Source organism: Chiloscyllium plagiosum, unplaced genomic scaffold (assembly GCF_037043375.1).
Source record: "Chiloscyllium plagiosum isolate Xiang-an unplaced genomic scaffold, Cpla_swu_hap1 HiC_scaffold_1, whole genome shotgun sequence".
Lineage (NCBI taxonomy): Eukaryota > Metazoa > Chordata > Chondrichthyes > Orectolobiformes > Hemiscylliidae > Chiloscyllium > Chiloscyllium plagiosum.
Window position 1 is genome coordinate 55,828,828 of NW_028270139.1, and position 20,701 is coordinate 55,849,528.

Genomic DNA, 20,701 nt, shown 5'->3' on the forward strand with positions numbered 1-20,701 from the left:
AAATTAGAAATTGCTGGAAAAGCTCAGCAGGTCTGGCAGCATTGTGGAGAGAAAGCAGAATTAACATTTTGGGTCCCATGCCCCTCTTCAAAACTCATAGTTTTGTACCCTTTAATTAAATCTCTCCTTGGTTTCAATGGAAACGGGACCAACCTTTCCATTTCTACAGTTTAAATTCTCTAGTGCTGGCAATGTCCTCTGTAAACCGCATCTGATCTCTCTAGACTATAGGTGCAGGAGTAGGCCATTCTGCCCTTCGAGCCTGTACCACCATTCAATATGATCATGGCTGATCATCCTTAATCAGTATCCTGTTTCTGCCTTATCTCCATAACCCTTGATTCCACAATCCTTGAGAGCTCTATCCAACTCTTTCTTAAATGAATCCAGAGACTGGGCCTCCACTGTCCTCTGGGGCAGAGCATTCCACACAGCCATCACTCTGGGTGAAGAAGTTTCTCCTCATCTCTGTCCTAAATGGTCTAACCCGTATTTGTAAGCTGTGTCCTCTGGTTCGGCACTCACCCATCAGTGGAAACATGTTTCCTGCCTCCAGTGTCCAATCCTTTAATAATCTTATATGTCTCAATCATATCCCCCCTCAGTCTTCTAAACTCAAGGGTATACAAGCCCAGTCGCTCCAGTCTTTCAGTGTAAGGTAATCCCGCCATTCCAGGAATTGACCTCGTGAACCTACGCTGCACTCCCTCAATAGCCAGAATGTCTTTCCTCAAATTTGGAGACTAGAACTGCACACAGTACTCCAGGTGTGGTCTCACCAGGGCCCTGGACAGCTGCAGAAGAACCTCTTTGCTTCTATATTCAATCCCTCTTGTTATGAAGGCCAGCATGCTATTAGCCTTCTTCACTATCTGCTGTACCTGCATGCTTACTTTCATTGACTGGTGTACAAGAACACCCAGATCTCTCTGTACTGCCCCTTTACCTAAATTGATTCCATTTAGGTTGTAATCTGCCTTCCTGTTCTTGCCACCAAAGTGGATAACCATATATTTATCCACATTAAATTGCATCTGTGATGCATCTGACCACTCACCTAACCTGTCCAGGTCACCCTGTAATCTCCTAACATCCTCTTCGCATTTCACCCTGCCACCCAGCTTAGTATCATCAGCAAATTTCCTAATGTTATTGCTAATACCATCTTCTATATCATTAACATATATTGTAAAAAGCTGCGGTCCTAGTACTGATGCCTTTTTTGAAGAAGGGTCACTGGACCTGGCTCTGCTTTCTGTCCACAGATACTGCCTGACCTGCTGAGTTTTTCCAGCAATTTCAGATTTTGTTTCCCAATCATCAATGTCTTGAGAATTACTGAATACCAGGAACTGAAATTAATATGCTATTATAAATGCTGTGGCAACAAAAGCCCGTCAGAGGCTGGGAAGTCTTTGACATGCAACTCTACTCCTGTCTCCCCATAGTCTATCTATTGGAACAAGTCAAGAATGGGTCATAACAAGCTCTACTTCCCTGGATCAGTTCAACCTGATTTAGAACATAGCTAGGAGAAAGTGAGGACTTTCCTGAAGAAGGGCTTATGCCCGACACATCGATTCTCCTGCTCCTTGGATGCTGCCTGACCTGCTGCGCTTTTCCAGCAACACATTTTTCAGCTTTAGAACATAGCTGCCTGTTTCTTTGGCACACTAGTCACCACCTTAAGCATTCACTGCCTTTTATCACATGCATAGTGGCAGCAGTATCTATTAGTCTACAGCAACTCACCAGGTATTGATTGTCAGCATGTTCTAAACCCAGCAGCACAGTGGTTAGCACTACTACTTCACAGCGCTGGGGACCTGGGTTCAATTCCAGCCTCAGACAACTGTGCAAACTCTACACGGATATTCTCCTCCTGTCTGCATGGCGTTCCTCCGGGTGCTCGAGTTTCCTCCCCAGAGTCTAAAGATGTGCAGGTTAGGTGGATTAGCCGTGGGAAATGTGGGCTTGCAAAAATAGGGTGGGGAAGTGAGTCAGGGTGGGATGTTCTTCAGAGGGTTGGTGTGCACTTGAGGAGCTGAATAGCCTGCTTCCACACTGCAGGAACTCTATGATCTCCACCACACGGCTACCTGCAAATTCTCCAAGGCACAGACCATCCTGACTTGGAATTATCAGGAATCCTTCACTGATGCTGGGTCAAAACCCTGAAACACTCTCTAACTGACAGCACAGTGGGTGCACCAGCATCAGATGGATTGCAGTGATTCAGGTAGGTGGCTCTCTGTCACCATCTCAAGAGTTTTATTAATGGAAATCAAATGCTGGTCTTGTTAGCAATGCCAACACCTCATGAAAGAATTGTTAAAAAGTCACTGAACTGACAGTGAGGCTAATACAGGTATCGTGCATTTACTAAGCTCTCACTAATGTAAAATGGCCACTGGCGTGGAGAGTGTTGACGGCTCTCTCTCTTCTTGTCTTTCTGAATAAGTTGAGTGGGGTGTGTCTGCTGATATTGGACAACATCATCTTGGCAACATGTCAGGTTAATGACCCTGAACCTCTTGGACCAAGAGACAGATCCCAGTTCCTTCCCTCCTGTGTTAGGCCCAGACCTACTGTAAAGTGATATTGTACTGATATCAGTTGGTGTCTCGGGGCAAGAATGTAAAACTTGGTATTCTGGATCCTGTATCCTTTGGGGATTGGCAATATGTAGTCTGTGCAGTGGAGTCACTGATTGATTGATTGATTGATGCAGTGGAGTCACTGATGGATTGATTGATGCAGTGGAGTCACTGATGGATTGATTGATGCAGTGGAGTCACTGATGGATTGATTGATGCAGTGGAGTCACTGATGGATTGATTGATGCAGTGGAGTCACTGATGGATTGATTGATGCAGTGGAGTCACTGATGGATTGATTGATGCAGTGGAGTCACTGATGGATTGATTGATGCAGTGGAGTCACTGATGGATTGATTGATGCAGTGGAGTCACTGATGGATTGATTGATGCAGTGGAGTCACTGATGGATTGATTGATGCAGTGGAGTCACTGATTGATGGATTGATTGATGCAGTGGAGTCACTGATGGATTGATTGATGCAGTGGAGTCACTGTGATTGATTGATTGATGCAGTGGAGTCACTGATGGATTGATTGATGCAGTGGAGTCACTGATGGATTGATTGATGCAGTGGAGTCACTGTGATTGATTGATTGATGCAGTGGAGTCACTGATTGATTTGATGTGTCTTTGAAACATTTCCTCCGATTTGGGTTGAAAATCTTTGAAAGTTTAGAGATGTTGTAACTTGGGTTCACAAGCTGCCCGAAGTGAGGAAAAGCAGTTAAGACCTGGATTTCTTTACAATCGTACGAAGCAGTTTATGGAGCACATTAATAACAGTAATTCCAAGTGAGGAAGAATTGGTCTGGATTTTTCACAAATAAATAGTTCTGGAATAAGATCAAAATCCAAGATGCTTTTAAATTCGTGTACACTAATTTTTATTCGCATCAAAGAATTAAAACCTGCGTTTCAAATGAAGGAACTGAATATTGGTACATCTCCTATTTGGAGGAGTAAAGCTCAGGGCATGTTTTACGATCGCCAGAATCTTGTTAACCAAACTGCAACAGCAAGTCGAAAATAACAGTGAGGCAGATGCTGTTCAGGCAAGGATGGAGATTTTACAAAAAAGCAATGAATTATAAGGAATGTGATGGGTAAGGAACTTTCACTGTGGAAACTGATTCATTATGTTGAACAGGTTCATCATGCTGAAGATTACTGCTTAGCAGATGTGACAATAGACTAACTAGTCTGTGTTTTATGACCAGAGTTTGTGTCTTATGTTAGCACTGCCATAACAACAGCTGTACAGCTTTACACCATGTGATTGGATAAAAGAACATAACATGATTGGAATTCTAGTTCAGGGTTTTGGTGTCAGAAAGAGGATTTAATGGAGTAGCAGTTCTCTGCTTTTCTGGGCCAACATATACTTGAATTTTTTTCAGTTTGGAACAAATGGCTTTTTGATTGTTATAGAACTACCATGTTAAAGACTTTAACATAATTTTGACAACAAAAAGAACACGGCATTTCTAAAAGTTGATTTAGCATGTCTCCAGCTCTCTCTAATACTCAATTAATCATTAGCAATTTGTGGCAGCTAATAAGATGTTTTAGTTAAAGATTAACATAACTCAAGTGTTTAATTCTCCAGAAGAGTTAATGAATGAAATAGTAAGAGCTAGCATAATACATAAAGTCAGGTTATTGTATCCATGATTTATGAATTTAGATAAATTACTATTGACACTGTTATGTGTTGAGCTGAGTGGTGTCTTGCTTTTCTATATTAAGCATTATATGGAAATATTAAACCCCAAGCAGCTCACTCACACGACTTGTCAAGGAATTGGTCTCCCTCTGCTGAATATTTTATGCACTACAGTTTTGAACCACTAATTTATCCATCACTAATCCATGCCTGACTTCAGAAAAGTGGCAGTTCTTTGGTTAGAGGCAAAGAAAGTTAGGCTTTATTTATAAAATGAAACACAAAGTACTGAATATATCATGCCATTTAGTTCCCCCATTGATCTAATCTGCACTGCAATGCAATAATAACAACAACACAACTCACCCTAAACCAACTGTATTATTAAATGTAGAGTCAATGGAAACAGTTGAGGAGAAACCCTCATTGGTTGGAGTCACAACACCCTCAAAGGAAGATGAATATAGTTATTGGAGGTCACTTACCTCAGCTCTAGGACATGACTGCAGGAGTTCCTCTGGTTGTGTGCCATGCCCAACCATCTTTAGGGCTTCATCAGTGACTTTGCCTACATGAAAAGCTCAGAAGCTGGATGATTGTGCAATGTTCAGCACCATTTGCGGTTCCTCAGATACTGAAACAGTCTGTTTCTATGTGAAGAAAGACCTGGACCGTATTCAGGCTTGGGCTGACAAGTGGGAAAGCAGCATGGTGACACAAATGCCAGACAATGACTATCTGCAACAAGAGAGAATTTAACCATGACCCCTTGGTGGTATTACCAGTGCTGAATCCTCACTAACAACATCCTGGGTGTTACCATTGACCAGAAACTGTACTGAACTAGTCATAAATATTACGGCTACAAGAGCAGATCAGAGGCTAGAAATTCCTGAGGAACTCACCACCTGACTCTCCGAAGCCTGGCCACCATTAACAAGGCACAAGTCTGGAATATGATGTAGTTGCCTGGATGAGTGCAGCTCCAACAGCACTCAAGAAACTTGACACCTTTCATTGGCACTCCATCTATCACTGATGGAGAAAGTGAGGACTGCAGATGCTGGAGATCAGAGCTGAAAATGTGTTGCTGGAAAAGCGCAGCAGGTCAGGCAGCATCCAAGGAACAGGAGAATCGACGTTTCTGGCATAAGTCCTTCTTCAGGAATGAGGAAGGTGTGTCCAGCAGGCTAAGATAAAAGGTAGGGAGGAGGGACTTGGGGGGAGGGGCATTGACCTATTGCATTTCCAACGCCCCTCCCCCAAGTCCCTCCTCCCTACCTTTTATCTTAGCCTGCTGGACACACTTTCCTCATTCCTGAAGAAGGGCTTATGTCCGAAATGTCGATTCTCCTGTTCCTTGGATGCTGCCTGACCTGCTGTGCTTTTCCAGCAACACATTTTCAGCATCTATCACTGATGTAAAGTAGCAGCAGTATACACCATCTATGAAATTTGAAGTGACTTATCAAAGGTTCTCTGACGGCATCTTGCAAACGGCAGACGAATGGGAACATCACCATCTGCAAGTTCCCCTCTGGGTCAAACACCATCCTGACTCGAATGTCACTGTTCCTTCACTGTGTTTGGGACAAAATTGTGGAACTCCATAACAGCATTGTGGGTGTTCCTACACCCCATGGATAGCAGAAGTTCAGTAAGGTAGCTCACCATCAACTTTGTCTAAGGCAGTTAGGGTTAGTAACAAATGGTGGCCTGGGTGCTGCCCACATCTCTTTAACCAGTAAAGAAAAGTCAGCATCCTATAAATTTACTGTTGACCTGAAGCTTAACTGGAGTAGCCATAGAAATGAAAGTAGGGGATTGCAGCTCTGGAATTCTGCCGTGTTAAGATTTCATGGTTTGGGACCATGATTACCTAATGCAGACAATTGACCATTGATAAGGAATTTTCAGACTGTTTAATAAGTTTGTTGAGAAGCAGCAGTTTAGATATGATATATAATGGGTATTTAGATAAAAGCATATGGTGTGACAATTGAGGATGGTTCACTAATGACAGGACAAATAAGACAGTTGGCTCAGATATGTTAATCTCATTAAAGTTGTGAGGGCAACACAATGCTCTTTAGCTGAAGTATTTGGGAACCTACCCCTACATCTGCCACTTCGTCTCCTGGTCCATACTCCATCCAATGAGGTAGCAGCCTGGTGGGCGGTGCCTCTCGACCCTGAGCACTTGTAGAGGCTAGTAATTCATTGTGTCAGTCTCTAGGCAGTGGACATGGGACAACTACTCAGCATTAGAATAACTATTGCGTCCTTACCAACTCATATATCGAGGTCTTTTTTTAAAATTCATTCACATGATGTGGTCTAAGCTAGCTTTTATTGTCCATCTCTAATTGCCCAGAGGGCAGTTAAGAGTCAGTCACTTTGCTGTGGTTCTGGAATCTCCATGGAGGCCAGACCAGGTAAGGATGGCAGTTGTAGAAGAATGGTTTTTCAGTGCTCCTTTTTAAAAAGTTAACCTTATGTAATTTCTGAGAGGTGTTGAATATTCTCTGTCTTGAAGAAAAGACTTGGGCGGGAAATAAAATTAATACGATTCAGTCAGGAATAAAGATAAAAGACGCTATAGTTTTATCAGACCATAGGGTTTCTCTCTCATTCGAGAGGGCGATAACTCATAGTGATTTAACCTGAGGGTCACCATGCGTAGGGCGAGGGAAAGTGGTTGAGAAGGACAGATCTTTACGGTAATCTCAGCTGAATTGAACCCACCCTGCTGGCACCTCTCTGTATTGCGAACCAGTCTTCTAGTCAACTGAGCTAACCAGAACAATCTGTCTCGATATTGATACATGGTTAAAATGCTACATGGTTGGAAGATGGAAATCAGTGTCTGCATGTACAATGCTAAATATGGAAAATGAGAAAAGTGTAGTTCCTCTTTGTTTTGGAACGTGTCATCACAGGTGATTTTACAACCGTTAACTCCTGAATGCATATTTTTTCCTCTATTTTACTGAATAACACGTTCATTAAGTCTTGAAAAGATATTCCAGAAAAAAATATTTTCTAACAGCTTTCATAATTTTGAAAAACAAAATTGTTTCAGCAATTTATAAAAACTCTAGTGAGGATTATCAGGTGGCTGTTTGGACAAATTGGTCTTTATCCTATTGTCCGGTGCAGTTAAACTTGCTTTATCTTTAATTATGTCTTTTTATTTTCTTGCAGTATATAATTGGACAGTGGATGAAACGACAGACTGGTTAGTTAATTTTGTGGAGTTGCCACAATATGCCAAGGTTTTCCAGGAAAACAACATTCGAGGAGTTGGCCTACCCAGGTTAGTTTTGAGAGAAACAGTTCACAGTTGGGGTTTTCGGTTTCTGTGAGTGTGCTGAGAATGTCCTTGAAGCTAAATGTGGGGATACTGGGGTGGATGAGATCAGAAGTCACATGACACCAGCTTGTACTCCAACAGGTTTATTTAAAATCACAAGCTTTCAGAGTGCTGCTCGTTCATCAACTGAAATAAACCTGTTGGATTATAACCTGCTGTTGTTTGACTTCTGACCTTGAAACTAAAGGTGACGTGAAGTTATCTTGCACTCAAGTTAGTTCCTCATTTATTGCTTGTGAGGCTTGACTCAAGAACTTTAAGAAAAAAAACCGTGGCTCAGTGGTTACTGCCTCACAGCACCAGGGACCCGGGTTCGATTCCAGCCTCAGGTGACTGTCTGTGTGGAGTTTGCACATTCTCCCTGTGTCTGCGTGGGTTTCCTCTGGGTGCTCAGGTTTCCTCCCACAATCCAAAGATGTGCAGGTCAGGTAAATTGGCTGTGCTTAATTGCCCATAGTGTTAGGTGCATTAGTCAGGGATAAATATAGGGTCAGGGAATGAGTCTGAGTGGGTTACTCTTTGGGGGGGATTGGTGTGGACTTGTTGGGCCGAAGGGTATGTTTCCATACTGTAGGGAATCTAATCTAATCTAATTGTCTTCATTAAAATGTATTAAATTACAAACCTTACTTCAAACAAGGATGAAAGAGCTCCATTCCAGAGGTGAGGTCAGAGTGACAGCCCTTGACATCAAATTCACATTTGAGTGGGTGTGGCATTGAGGAGCCCTAGCAAAACTGGAGTCAGTGGGTATTGGGGGCACACTCTTCACCAGCTGGAGTCATATTTGGCACATAAGATGATAGTGGTTGGACGTCAGTCATCTCAGCTGCAGGACTCCTCTGCAGAAGTTCCTTAGGCTCAACCATCTTCAGCTGCTTCATCAATGAACATCTCTTCAGCATATGGACAGAAGTGGGGATGATCGCAGATAACTGCACAATGTTCAGCTCCATTCGTGATTCCTCAGATGTTGCATTTTCAAATGCAGCAAGATCTGGACAATATCTAGGCTTGGGCTAATAAGTGGCAATTAACATACATGTCACACAAATGTCTTGCAATTACCATCTCCAGTTAAGAGACAATCTAACCATTGCCCCTTGATATTCAGTGTTGGCACCATCACTGAATACTCTACTGTCAATATCGTTGGGGTAATCATTGACCAGAAACTTAACTGGACTCACCACATAAACACAGTGGCTACAAGAGCAGGTCAGAGGCTAGGAATACTACGGCGAGTAACCCATCTCCTGTCTCTCCAAAGCCTGTCCAGCATCTACAAGTCACAAGTCAGGAGTGTGATGGAATACTCCCTGCTTTCCTCATGGGTGCAGCTACAACAACCTTCAAAGAAACTTGACAGTATCCAGGACAAAGCAGCCCTTTTGATTGGCACCACATTCGCAAACATTTATTCCTCCTAATACTGGCACTCAGTAGCAGCAGTGTGTATGACCTGCAAGATGCACTGTAGAAATTAACCAATGATTCTTAGACAGCACCTTCCAAACCCACGACCACTTTCATCTAGAAAGACAAGAGTAGCAGATACATGGGAACACCAAATGCTTCAAGCTCCCCTCAAAGCCACTCACCGTCCTGACTTGGAAATATATCACTGTTGCTTGGTCAGAATCCTGGAATCCCCTCCCGAAGTCATTGTGGGTTAATCCACAAGTGCACAGCAGCGGTTTAAAAGGCAGATCACCCACCACCTTCTCAAGGGTAACGAGGGATGGGTAATAAATACTGGCCCACATCTCATGAATGATTGTAAGGAAAACCAAAATGGGCTGTTCAGGCCATCCAATCTGTGCTTGTGTTTAGCATTTTACGGGAACAATATTCCCAATCCCCCATATGCGTTCTGTTTGATAGAAACAGTCCCTTTTTGAGTATTGATTACCTTTAGTTAACTTTTTAGTCATGTTCTGCTGGCGTTTAAAGGCTTTCCAATCCTCTGGCTTCCCACTAACCTTCACCACATTGAATGTTTTTTATTTTGCTTTTATATTGTCCCTGACTTCCCCTGTCAGCCATGGTTACCTTGTTGACCTTTGGTATGTTGCTGCTTCTTTGGGATGAATTTCTGCTGCACCTCCTGAATTACCCAGAAACCCCTGCCATTGCTGCTGTACTGGCTCCCCTTCCAGTCAACTCTGGCCAGCTCCTCCCTCATGTCTTTGTAGTTAGCTTTACTCAATTGTAAAACCATTATATCTGATTATAGCTTCTCCCTCTCAAACTGCAGGGTGAATGTCATCATATTATGGTCACTGCCCCAAGAGGTTCCCTCATCTTCAGTTCCTTCATCAAATCTACCTCATTACACATCACCAAATCCAGAATCGCCTGTTCTCCAGTGGGCTTTAAAAGCTGCTCTAAAAGACCATCTTGTAGACATTCCACAAATTCCTTTTCTTGAGATTTGCTACCAACCTGATGTTCCCAGTCCACCTGCATATTGAAGTCGCCATCATTATTTTAATAGTGCCTTTCTTACATGCGTTTTCTATCTCAGTGATTTATTTTCTTCCTCGCATCCTGACTACTGCTGGGAGGCCTGTACTTAACTCCCCTCAGAGTCTTCTTTCTTTTGTGGTTCCTCAACTCTACCCACACAGGTTCTACACCTTCCGACTCTATATCATTTCATGCTATTGATGATACAATTTCATTTCTTACTAACAAGACAATCCTGTCCCCTCTGCCCATTTGCCTGTCCTTTTATTAGGATTCATATCCTTGGATATTTAGTTCCCAGACATGCAGCTAAGTCTTTGGGGTGCCAACAAGTCATTCTGTTAATTTACTTTGTTTTATATACTGCATGCATTTAAATACAACACCCTTAGTCCTTCTCATGATTGTCCCATATCTGTTGTGCCTGAGGTTAGATTCCTGCCATTCCATACTGTCTATTCTACTACTTGTTCTCGAATCTTCAATAACCTCTGCTTAAACCCCCCCACCCCAAATGTTTCTATACTTTTCCATGTGACCGAATCCACCCCTCCACTGTTTAATTTAAAGTCCTATCCAGCCCTAGTTATCTGATTCACCAACGTGATTCAGGTGAAGCCTGTCCCATCAGAATAGTTCCCTCCTTCCCCAGTACAGGTGTCAATGTCCCATGAATTCAAACTCCTTTCTCCCACACCAATCACTGAGCCATTCATTTACCTCTTTAATCTTGTTGACCCTGTGTCAATTTGCTCTTGGTTCAGATGGTAATCCAGAGATGATTACCTTTCTGATTCTGCTCTTTAATTTAATTTAAATTTTTTGTAATGGCATCCTTCAGAGTCCCACAAGCCAGAAGGCCTCTGGATGAATTCATGGTCTACCGTGAATCAGCCCCCTTTGTGCTGCCTGAAGCCAGTAACTATTCATTATTTAAGCCAACAGCATAAATTCTGAGCACAATTAGAGCCAGCCTCCATAACTGAAAGGGGTGGTGTGCTGGTGTTCAAGCAGCTGCAGCCAGTCGTGCAGGAATGGAATTGCTCTGTCAAACAGTGAAAAATAACATATTATGTGAGATGGGCCTTTCTGATGCTGCAAAGGACCAGGAGACCCTCCAGGCAGGTCTTCAAAAGCCAGTGTTATTGAATAGCTGTGAAGGTAACTGCCAAGATTCAGAACAATTAATATATCTTCAAAGGTCCTATCCTTCCAACCTCCACTGGTTTCAGACCCTGATTTATCATGCCTCTGTCTCTTACTTGCCTATAATGTCTAAGCATTGGCAGTTTCACTGAAGAAGGTTAAAATCTCAAATACTGGTGAGTGTATACAACAAGATGTTTGTAACTTTGAGAAGCCATACAAGGGAGCTTGGAGGGGTCCAGCACCAACCAGGTGCAACCTGACCTTCTAGACCCTGAACTACTTTAGATCACCTTCCAACACCATGTGTAACTCCTCTTCTGAAGTCCAGCAACCTTCCATCAGCTATGCTGCATCTACTGGATTACCAGGGCAAGCTACATGGAAAACGGGCGCTAAAGGATCACACAGGGGTGATAAGTTGACCTTTATAAGCAGTATGGGATGATTTCAGGTATACAGTTAGGTGAAATGCCTCTTGTGTTGGCAAGTATTTTTGCATTGTGGCCAAGTAGAGCAGTGTGATGGTCAGTGACTGAAACACTGAGGTATGCAAACTCTGCCATGGGATGAGCTTGCTGTTACCACAGCAGATGAATTCTTAATGGGGAGCTGTTTAGGTGGTCATGAAAGTCGCTCTTCCTCCTTGTTCTCCTGTTGGTCAAGTTCCTTGTCATCGTCATCGAGCTGGCAAAATGGCCACATACCTATTATATAGATGGCTAAAACTATTTTGTCATGAAGGTGAAATGGTACAGCCTGCATGCCATTTGCCAATTCGTGTGGCAGCATCGGTGGATAGCACTTCTGGCCCGTACTAGTTCAAATACCACTCTCTCAATCAGTGCTGCAAAATGAAGGTGTCAAAACTTCTGCTAAAGTATCAGGTATTACCTGGTGGAAGTGCTGGTTACATATGCAGGATGGTGATTGTGGAACCCTTGAATTCTTTTTTTATTCCTGTCCTGGACAGATTTGATATAGATGTTGCAAAGTCATGTGCATGAAGACAGTGGTACACTACAGTACAGAGAAGCTTGCAACTGTAGTGTCATCATGTGCTGGAGCTGTGTATTTGGTTGTAGTGAGAGAAACCAAAATGCAACTGCATTGATACTGCAGTGAATGAGCATCTGTGACATGTTATAAATGCAGCCTAAAACCAGACTCAAATGTGACTAAAACCGTAACCTTCAGAGCCTTCGGCAATACGGGCCATGTCCCACTCGGCAGCTGCAGTTGGTGGCAGAGTTCAGTGAAGAGGATTTGTGCACTTTTCCTCAAAGATTCAAGTTGGGGAATTGCTCCCTGAACACCATGAGTGGCAATGATCTGCTGAGATCACTGTCCCCTCATCCTCCCTCTTCCATGTTTACCCTGTTCTGTGTGGCCTCCATTCATTGTCTAAATCATGTTGTATTCCAAGTCTGAATGGGTTTATTCAATTGTGCAATATCGAGAGGGAACTTTAGCTGGAGCAAAATCTCATCACTAGCTCCGATCAGTGTTTCAAATTGATTTGATGTCATGCTCTGCTTGCTCGATATAGTCCTGATGGAGGATCACTGCATGGTTACTAATGTCTCCACCAATATGGTATGCAGTGCAATATGCCACAGTCATCAGTTTGAAGCTTTGAAAGCTGGCACATTCCCCAAAAATGGTTATTAACAAGCTCTATGTCTCACCCAATGTCTCCTAATGGACAGTCTATTTTAGTTTGTGTTTGTGAAAGCTTGGTGACTGGCGGGCTGGTCATGTCAGTAGAATCGGACTCCAGCAAAACTTGACTCATTAAGAACAGAAAATAGTTTGTGAAATAGCAAGATAACGATGTTATTTCAGTCTTGATATTTCTAAACTCAGTGTTTGGTTTACAGGTTGGCTGTGAATGAGATTCCTTTTATGGTCTCAAATTTGAAAATCACTGACCGGAGTCACAGACAAAAGCTACAACTCAAGGCATTGGATGCTGTGTTATTTGGAGCTCCGATACGTGGGTGTCTATTTGGATTGCTTGTTTAATTTAAATGTGTTATGTAGCTTTTTATATGTACATAATAGAGATTCCTGCATCCTCCACCACATCTCTAAAATTAGCTTTGCAACTAATTAGCAATCTGCCATCTAAAGCTGCAAGCTGATGTTTATGTGAATTGACATGTAGTGACCAGAAGGGGGAACTTTGTGTTTCCGTCTCCTTTATAACTCAACTGAGCTGAGGTGAATTGTCATTTCTTACTGCTCCCATTGGCTGATGTCAATTAGCTCAGTGTAATGAACCAGTTCCTCAGCTGTTCATTTGGTGGGTTTGCTGCACTCATCATTATAGCCTTATGTTTTGAGAATTCATGGAATAGATTCTGGCTATTGCTAAATTTTATCTCACACTTGATCGGCCAGTAATAGTCTTAATTATGTAACACGGTCGGCACGGTGGCTCACTGGTTAGCACTGCTTCCTCACAGCACCAGGGTCCCAGGTTCGATTCCAGCCTCGGGTGACTGTCTGTGTGGAGTTTGCACATTCTCTCCGTGTCTGCGTGAGTTTCCTCTGAGTGCTCCAGTTTCCTCCCACAGTCCAAAGATGTGCAGGTCAGGTGAATTGGCCATACTGAATTGGCCATACTAAATTGCCCATAGTGTTAGGTGAATTAGTCAGAGGGAAATGGGACTGGGTGGGTTACTCTTCGGGGGCTTGGTGTGGACTTGTTGGGCCGAAGGTCCTGTTTCCACACTGTCGGGAATCTAATCTAATCCCCTCCCACAGTTCAAAAATGTGCAGGTTAGGTGAACTGGCCATTCTAAATTGCCCATAGTGTTAGGTGAAGGGGTAAATGTAGGGGAATGGGTCTGGGTGGGTTGCTCTTCGGAGGGTCAGTGTGGACTTGTTGGGCCGAAGGGCCTGTTTCCACACTAAGTAATCTAATCTAATCTAAACAAAAACATCATGGCATCCTGAGGCTGACACCGAACATCAAATGGTTATGTTAGAATAATTGTTTCTCCATTAGGTGGCGCTGTTGCTACACCTTTTGTGGAGCATGAATTATCTTAGTTGAATGGTGAACCTATCCTACAGATCTTCTGGACTTCTTCTGGAAGATCTTTGAAAATGAGCCATGAAAGCAGCAGTGTTGAATCCCTAATGAAATACAAATTGAATAGTTTTGACTAGCTTACTCGCCTGCAGTGGCAAGCATCACACAACAGTTAATAAGAGTACTGTGCCTTGATACTAAAATCTGAGTTGTTCAGAACTGTTATAATTTTCCTTTAAAGTAATTAGAGCACACAGTTTTTTATGAAGTGACAACATTTGTAAAGGGATGCTGTTAATGTGCAAAATTGATCTACAATGAAGCTGAACAAGAAACAGTTCTAAACTTCATAACTCTACACAGCTTTGAACCATTTTCACTAATCAGGAAAAACAAATATAAATAGCAGTGTTGTATCCTCTTGGCAAAAATTGAACTGTGTAAGCTGAACATATAAATGCCAAAAATCCAAATAACTGCAGATGCTGGAAATCCAACATAAAACCAAAATTGTTGGAAAAGCTCAGCAGTTGTGGTAGCATCTGTAGAGAGAAAGCAGAGTTAAGGGTCCAGTGACCCTTCTTCTGAACTTCAGTTTGGTTTAACTATTTGTTCTGGAAATGATGAGCCTACCACAATATTTTCTTAGTGACAAAATCACTGATATTTCTATTTAATTAACTTCTTATAATCGTGCTTATTGTTGAATAATTTTTAAATGTATATAGAGAATAATTTTGTCCTTGAGCAAGTCTTGCTGTAGCATTTTGAAACCGAGTTCATTTAGTAATTGTAGCCCAAACCTTAAAATGTTGCAATGATTGTGCAGAGTTATTACAGTGCTTTTCTTGCATAGGGGAAGAAATCATCTGGACAGGCCATTGTGAGGTTAAACGCCAGAAAGCTTGCAAGTTTTTGACAAAAAGATATATATGTGTTGATATATTCTTTAAAAAACATATTTCAGCAGTGAGCAGAGTTTGAAATATTTCTCTATTAGTAATGTTATTGGACATCTTATAATTGATATCAAGTGCTGTGTGCAATTATGACGTACCAAACAAATTTATTACCCTATTCTGATATTTTAGTTCCAAGTATTCTGTCATGAATAGTGATCTCTCAGATGTAAATTTGAGAGTGCAAGTATGAGAGAATGGAAACTGCTTAAAGCCTTCAATTTGAATCCAGAAGAAACCATTCAGAAAACATGAGATACAAGCGAGAGCTGCATAATTAAATTCTAATTAAAAAGTGGAAAAAAAGATAACTACTCAGTGGTGAGATCAGTGTACTAGGGAGCTAAATTCAGGATGGACTTTGCCAAACTCAATGCCACAGATAGATCTGGCCCACTATTTTAATTGAGCAGAAAATGGTGCACAGTGAGTCTGAATTTCCATTATCAAGAGTAGTGTACTACCCTGTTCCCTGGCCAACATCTCTGTCTCCGGGTTGCTGCAGTGAAGCTCAGTGCAAGCTGGGAGAACAGCACCCCATTTTCCGCCTTCTGACTCGATACCGAGTTCAACAATTTCAGAGCTTGAGACACCTCCTTACCCCAACCTCTATACACCGGGCCTTGTTTTCAGAGTCTGCTATTACACAAACTTATTGTTAGCCACTAATTATACACTAATAGCTATTCATTCTCCTAGATTGATCATTATTCACACCTTTTGTCTGCCCAACTGTTCTCCTTTCTCTTTGGGCTGTATCTCCACCTGTCATTTACGTCTTTCCCCCCCTGCCCCGCCCCGCCCACCCTATCTTCAGCATAAGAGCCACCTTTTCCCTAGCAGCTATCACTTCTAAGTAAGAGTCATTGGACCCGAAACATTAACGCGGATTTCTCTTCAGAAATGCTGCCAGCCCTGCTGAGCTTTTCCAGCTGTTTCTGTTTTTGTTGCTGTAATGTTGTTCTGGTACTGAAGCCTAGATGATCAATCCATGAATGAGTTCTAGCTTCACCATGGCAGTTTGATCACTTAAAGTTTGTTTTTTGTTAAACTGCATTTTAAAATGAAAGCTGCTATCAAGGAGTTGCCATGAAGATGCCACAAACCCTTCTGATCTGTTATGACCTTGAAGGGAGATGCTGAAATGTCCTCTGAAAAGAATATTAAACTGCTCCGGTACACCAAAACTCTATGTATAGTGGTCCAAAAAGATCACCTGCAGTCAGCTTTTCAGAGTCATTTGGTAATTGAGCAATAATTGCTGGCCTGATGCCCACTTTGCAAACCAAATAAGCAAAAATACACTCTTAGTGGCAGCTGTTTCTCACTCCAATCACAGAATTGGAAAATTGCCTTTTCTTTCTTTTGACCTGAATGTTCATTTACAAGCAAATTAACATTTACAAACTATATAGTTATTTATAGTTTATTGATAGTATTCAAGGCTGACATTGTAATTATACTCCAAATAGTTTACTACAAGGGAAAACTATGCAGTTAGAACAGGAGGGTGGTATTGCAGTCAATCTCTATTGTACGTGGTTTCCTCTTGTAATATTAGATTTTTGTATTTATCTATATTTGTATGTTCCTGATAACTGTGGAGAACATTTCATAACTAAAGTTAATACGCATAACGTATAATGGCTTGAAAAATAAATGGAGAAAGTGAAGCAGCCATTTTATTACATTATTATGGCTAATTCATTTAGAACTAGCATTCTAAATGCTTAATAGCTCATTGACTTTGGCCATAATGTTGCTTTATTCTTTCCAGGTCCGCGCCACAACTGGTTGAAGGATTTTATTCTTGCAGTTTCCATGGTTGTTGGTATTGGTGGCTGTTGGTTTGCATACACACAAAACAGAAACTCTAAAGAACATATTGCAAATATGATGAAGGAACTAGACAGTCTGCATAGAGCTGAGGAAAGCCTGATGGAATTTCAAGCAAGGTGAGATCAGAAAAAAGGTGGGGAAAGGTCTGGGCTAAATATTCAAAATTGATTCCTCAAAGACAAGTCCAAATGAATGGACTGTTTCTTCAGAGAAAGCAATGATCTTCCCTGTTACACTTTAAACCTTTAAGATACAAGTCTTAAATCACGTGGAGAGATACATTCCTTTAATTCTCTGATTTGATTCCTGGCAAAGGTTCTTAAAATACATTTTAATAACCAAGTGTTCCTACTTCCATGTCATTTTTTGCTGCGTCACTTTGAAAGTCCGTTATGTTTTAAGAATGATTTAAAATTCTATTGCACTATGGTTATCTTAATTGCTGGTGCCATCTTTGAGCATTAGTTTAACCAGAGATGTTCAACATCATGTAATGGCCAAGCTAAGAAAGTGTTAAATGCTAACTTGCAATAGCTAAGACCAGAATTAGGTCAGCATGAATTCCACTGCAATGTTTCAACTGTGGACTTAAAAAGCAGTGTTTGATTTTCAGTTAAAGCTGCTATTTCCAATTAGGTTCTTCCTAGTGAAACTTTGCTTTAATTTGGAGAATATATTGCTTTCAGAGTTCAGGCACCTTGCAGATACTATTTACTTCCCGCTGTTGCGTTATTTTCCCATGGTGGAATTTATGGCAATACTGTGTTGGTCATTCAGCATTAAATTAAACTTTGATAATGATTCAGTGAACTGACTCTGCTAAAGTCAGCCCCGTTCATGATCTCGAATTTTCACTGTACCTCACCGTGAAAAATAGAATCCTTCACTGAAAATGTCATTTGTGTGTAGCAGCTGTTAATATACATGTTTGAGACATTTTGTTTTTCACTTTTCTTACCCTAACGAAGACTTCAAAAAGCTCAAGAAGAAAATCGAACTGTTGAAGTGGAAAAGCAAAATTTAGAACAAAAAATGAAAACAGAGATAAATGATGCCAAGCGGGAGGCACAACGTCTGAGGGAACTACGCGAGGGTTCTGAGACTGAGCTCAGCCGGCTCAAATATGCAGAAGAGGAGCTTGTACAGGTGCAAGTTTTTTTGTAAATTTCAGACCTTGAGTATGTACAAATTATCAAGTTTGCTTTCAGCCTCAGTTTTTAAATGAAAAATATTGAGCTTGCTTTTCAGTGCTCAGCAGAAAAAAAAATGTGGAATTGAAATCAGGTAAATGAAACCTGGCTATACTTAATAGATGTAGTCTACAAATGCATGGTGTAAGTTATTGTTGGAAGAACAAATTGTATTGATATTATCACGTTAGAATCTTCTGTCAACATAGCTCAGTGATCAGACCCATGTCTCGGAGTCAGATGGTTGTTTGTTCAAGTTCCCACTCCAGAGGGTTGAGCACAAAGCTGAGGCAGTCATTTGTTTTTGGTACTAAGTGAGGAAAATTGCTTTGGGACGTCTTGAGGTTATGAAAATACATGTCATTATTTCTTCGACTTTTTTGTTGCTGAGCCCTTAAAAGCAAGCTCACCTTTTTTTCAAAAAACTGAGGCTGAAAGTGACCTTGACAATTTTCTTGGAAATTATCAAATACGCGCAACACAATTTGTTACGAAATGCTATATTCTTCATTTTTCACTGTACACCTCCATTGCTTCCAACAGAATTATTAGCTGTCAGGTGAGGGAGGTTAACATCCCTGGAAGTAGAGAGTAATTTTCAAACACACCAAACGTTGTTGCTCTGAGACGTAATTCGCCTACAAGTATAATTTCCATGCATAGGATCAAGAATATGCTACATAAGCACTGAAGTCTCTGCTACCATTCATTGTGATCATCCCTGATCTACAGTCTATCTGAGTACCTGCCTTTGTCCCATATCCCTTACTGCATTTCGGTTAAAAATATCATAACATCTTAGTTTTAAAATTAGCAATTGATCTAGCATCAGTTGCTTTTAAATGAACGTTCCAGATTTTGCTGCCTTTTATGTGAAGAAATATCGCCTAATTTCACACGTGAATATTCTGACTGTAATCACTTAACCTGAGGGTTCTTAACTAGCAAATAGAATTTCTCCCAATTTTAACCCCATCGGTACCATATTGCAAACTAGTATTTTTTACAGAGGTGACCAGTCTGCTCCATCAGGAAGCTGCTCAGGCTATGAAGATAGAAGTGACCCCGTGTGTAGGACTTTCCCTTGCTACTTGACTGACAGCATTTTGTTCTCTTTGTGTTTGTGGGCTGAATGAGTTCTCAAGCCAAGTTTCCAGTGAAAGTCCCAAGTGGGAAATATTATGTAAAATACTCAATTGGAATAGTATTTTGAAACTAGTATTCTGGATAATAGAAGTTTCCTGGGGTCAGATTGTTGGAGAAACAAGCTGCAATCAGTTCTCCAGGCAAGCAATGATGAGTTAAACCTATTGTCATTGTGAGTGTAAAGATAGTAGTTTTTCACTGTTAACTTCTTCATAATGCTGTACGTGGCATGAAGCACAGGGAACGTTTTCTGTTTTTATTTTGTTTGTTAATTTTATTGAATTCCGTGAGTGATTCACTTTGTCTCAACTGTGAAGCATTGGTTATACATGAAAAGAAGAACTAATTATAGATTACTACAGAATAAGTGAATTGAATAGCATCATTTCCAGCACCAGGAAACTAATTTATAATATAGTGATCAAAGATTTATAATGTTGATGGAGAGCTTTTTGGCATTGCATAGGGCTCAGAGAACACCCTGGGAATTCAGCCAGGAATACCAATCAAATTACATAACATTTTAGGGATGTTAAGATTTACTTTTGTACAAACGTTATAGCACCAACTCTGATCAATTGTTCAAATTGGTTTACACCAGTATTCATGTTCCACACCGGCCCCTTCCCTCTTGAATTCCACCTTTGTGCTTTTTGTTCTCTTTTCCCGTTGATGTCATTGTTGTCTGCTTCGTGTTTCACATCCCCGCCCACCCCCCCCCCCCCCCCCCCCCCCACTCCTCTCTTTTGTTTTTTATTCCTTCGTGAGATGTGGATGTCATTGGCTGGACCAGCATTAATACCCTTCCCTAATTGCTCTTGAGAAGATGGTGAGTTAGTTGCTGCCTTGAACCACTGCAGTCCTTGTGATGTAGGGATACCCACAGCGCTGGTAGGAAGGGAGTCCGGAATGTTGACCGAACAGTCGAGTACTAAGTCCGCATTGATATGCCGCTTGAAGGGGAATCGGCAGCTGGTGGTTTTGCTGTGCAACTGCTGCCTTTGTCCTTCGATTTGGTGGAGGTTGTGGGTGAAAGGAGCCTGGGGGAATTGCTGCAGCCGATATTGCAGTTGGTACATACTGCTGTCAGTGTGCAAGGTGGTGAATGGAGTGAATGTTATTGATGATCGAGGGGATGCCAATAAGCAGGCTGCTTTGTTCTGGAGAGTGCTGGGCATTTTGGAGCTGTATCCATCAGCCAATTGGAATGTATTCCATCACAATTTTGACTTCTATCTTGTAGATGGGGGACCTCTGCTTGTAGTGACAATATTT

The 20,701-nt window shown here is 41.5% G+C and overlaps 1 protein-coding gene across 3 annotated transcripts in view; it reads left to right on the forward strand.

Annotated features, from left to right (window-relative positions):
• Positions 1-20,701, forward strand: part of stim2b (stromal interaction molecule 2b) — a 144,157-nt gene that overhangs the window by 92,289 nt on the left and 31,167 nt on the right. For all 3 annotated transcript variants that reach the window (XM_087987005.1, XM_087986995.1, XM_087987008.1), the window contains 4 exons: positions 7,469-7,580; positions 13,133-13,248; positions 17,029-17,206; positions 18,059-18,236. In XM_087987005.1, coding sequence (XP_087843131.1) covers positions 7,469-7,580; positions 13,133-13,248; positions 17,029-17,206; positions 18,059-18,236 — 584 coding nt within the window. The remainder of the gene's footprint in view (positions 1-7,468; positions 7,581-13,132; positions 13,249-17,028; positions 17,207-18,058; positions 18,237-20,701) is intronic.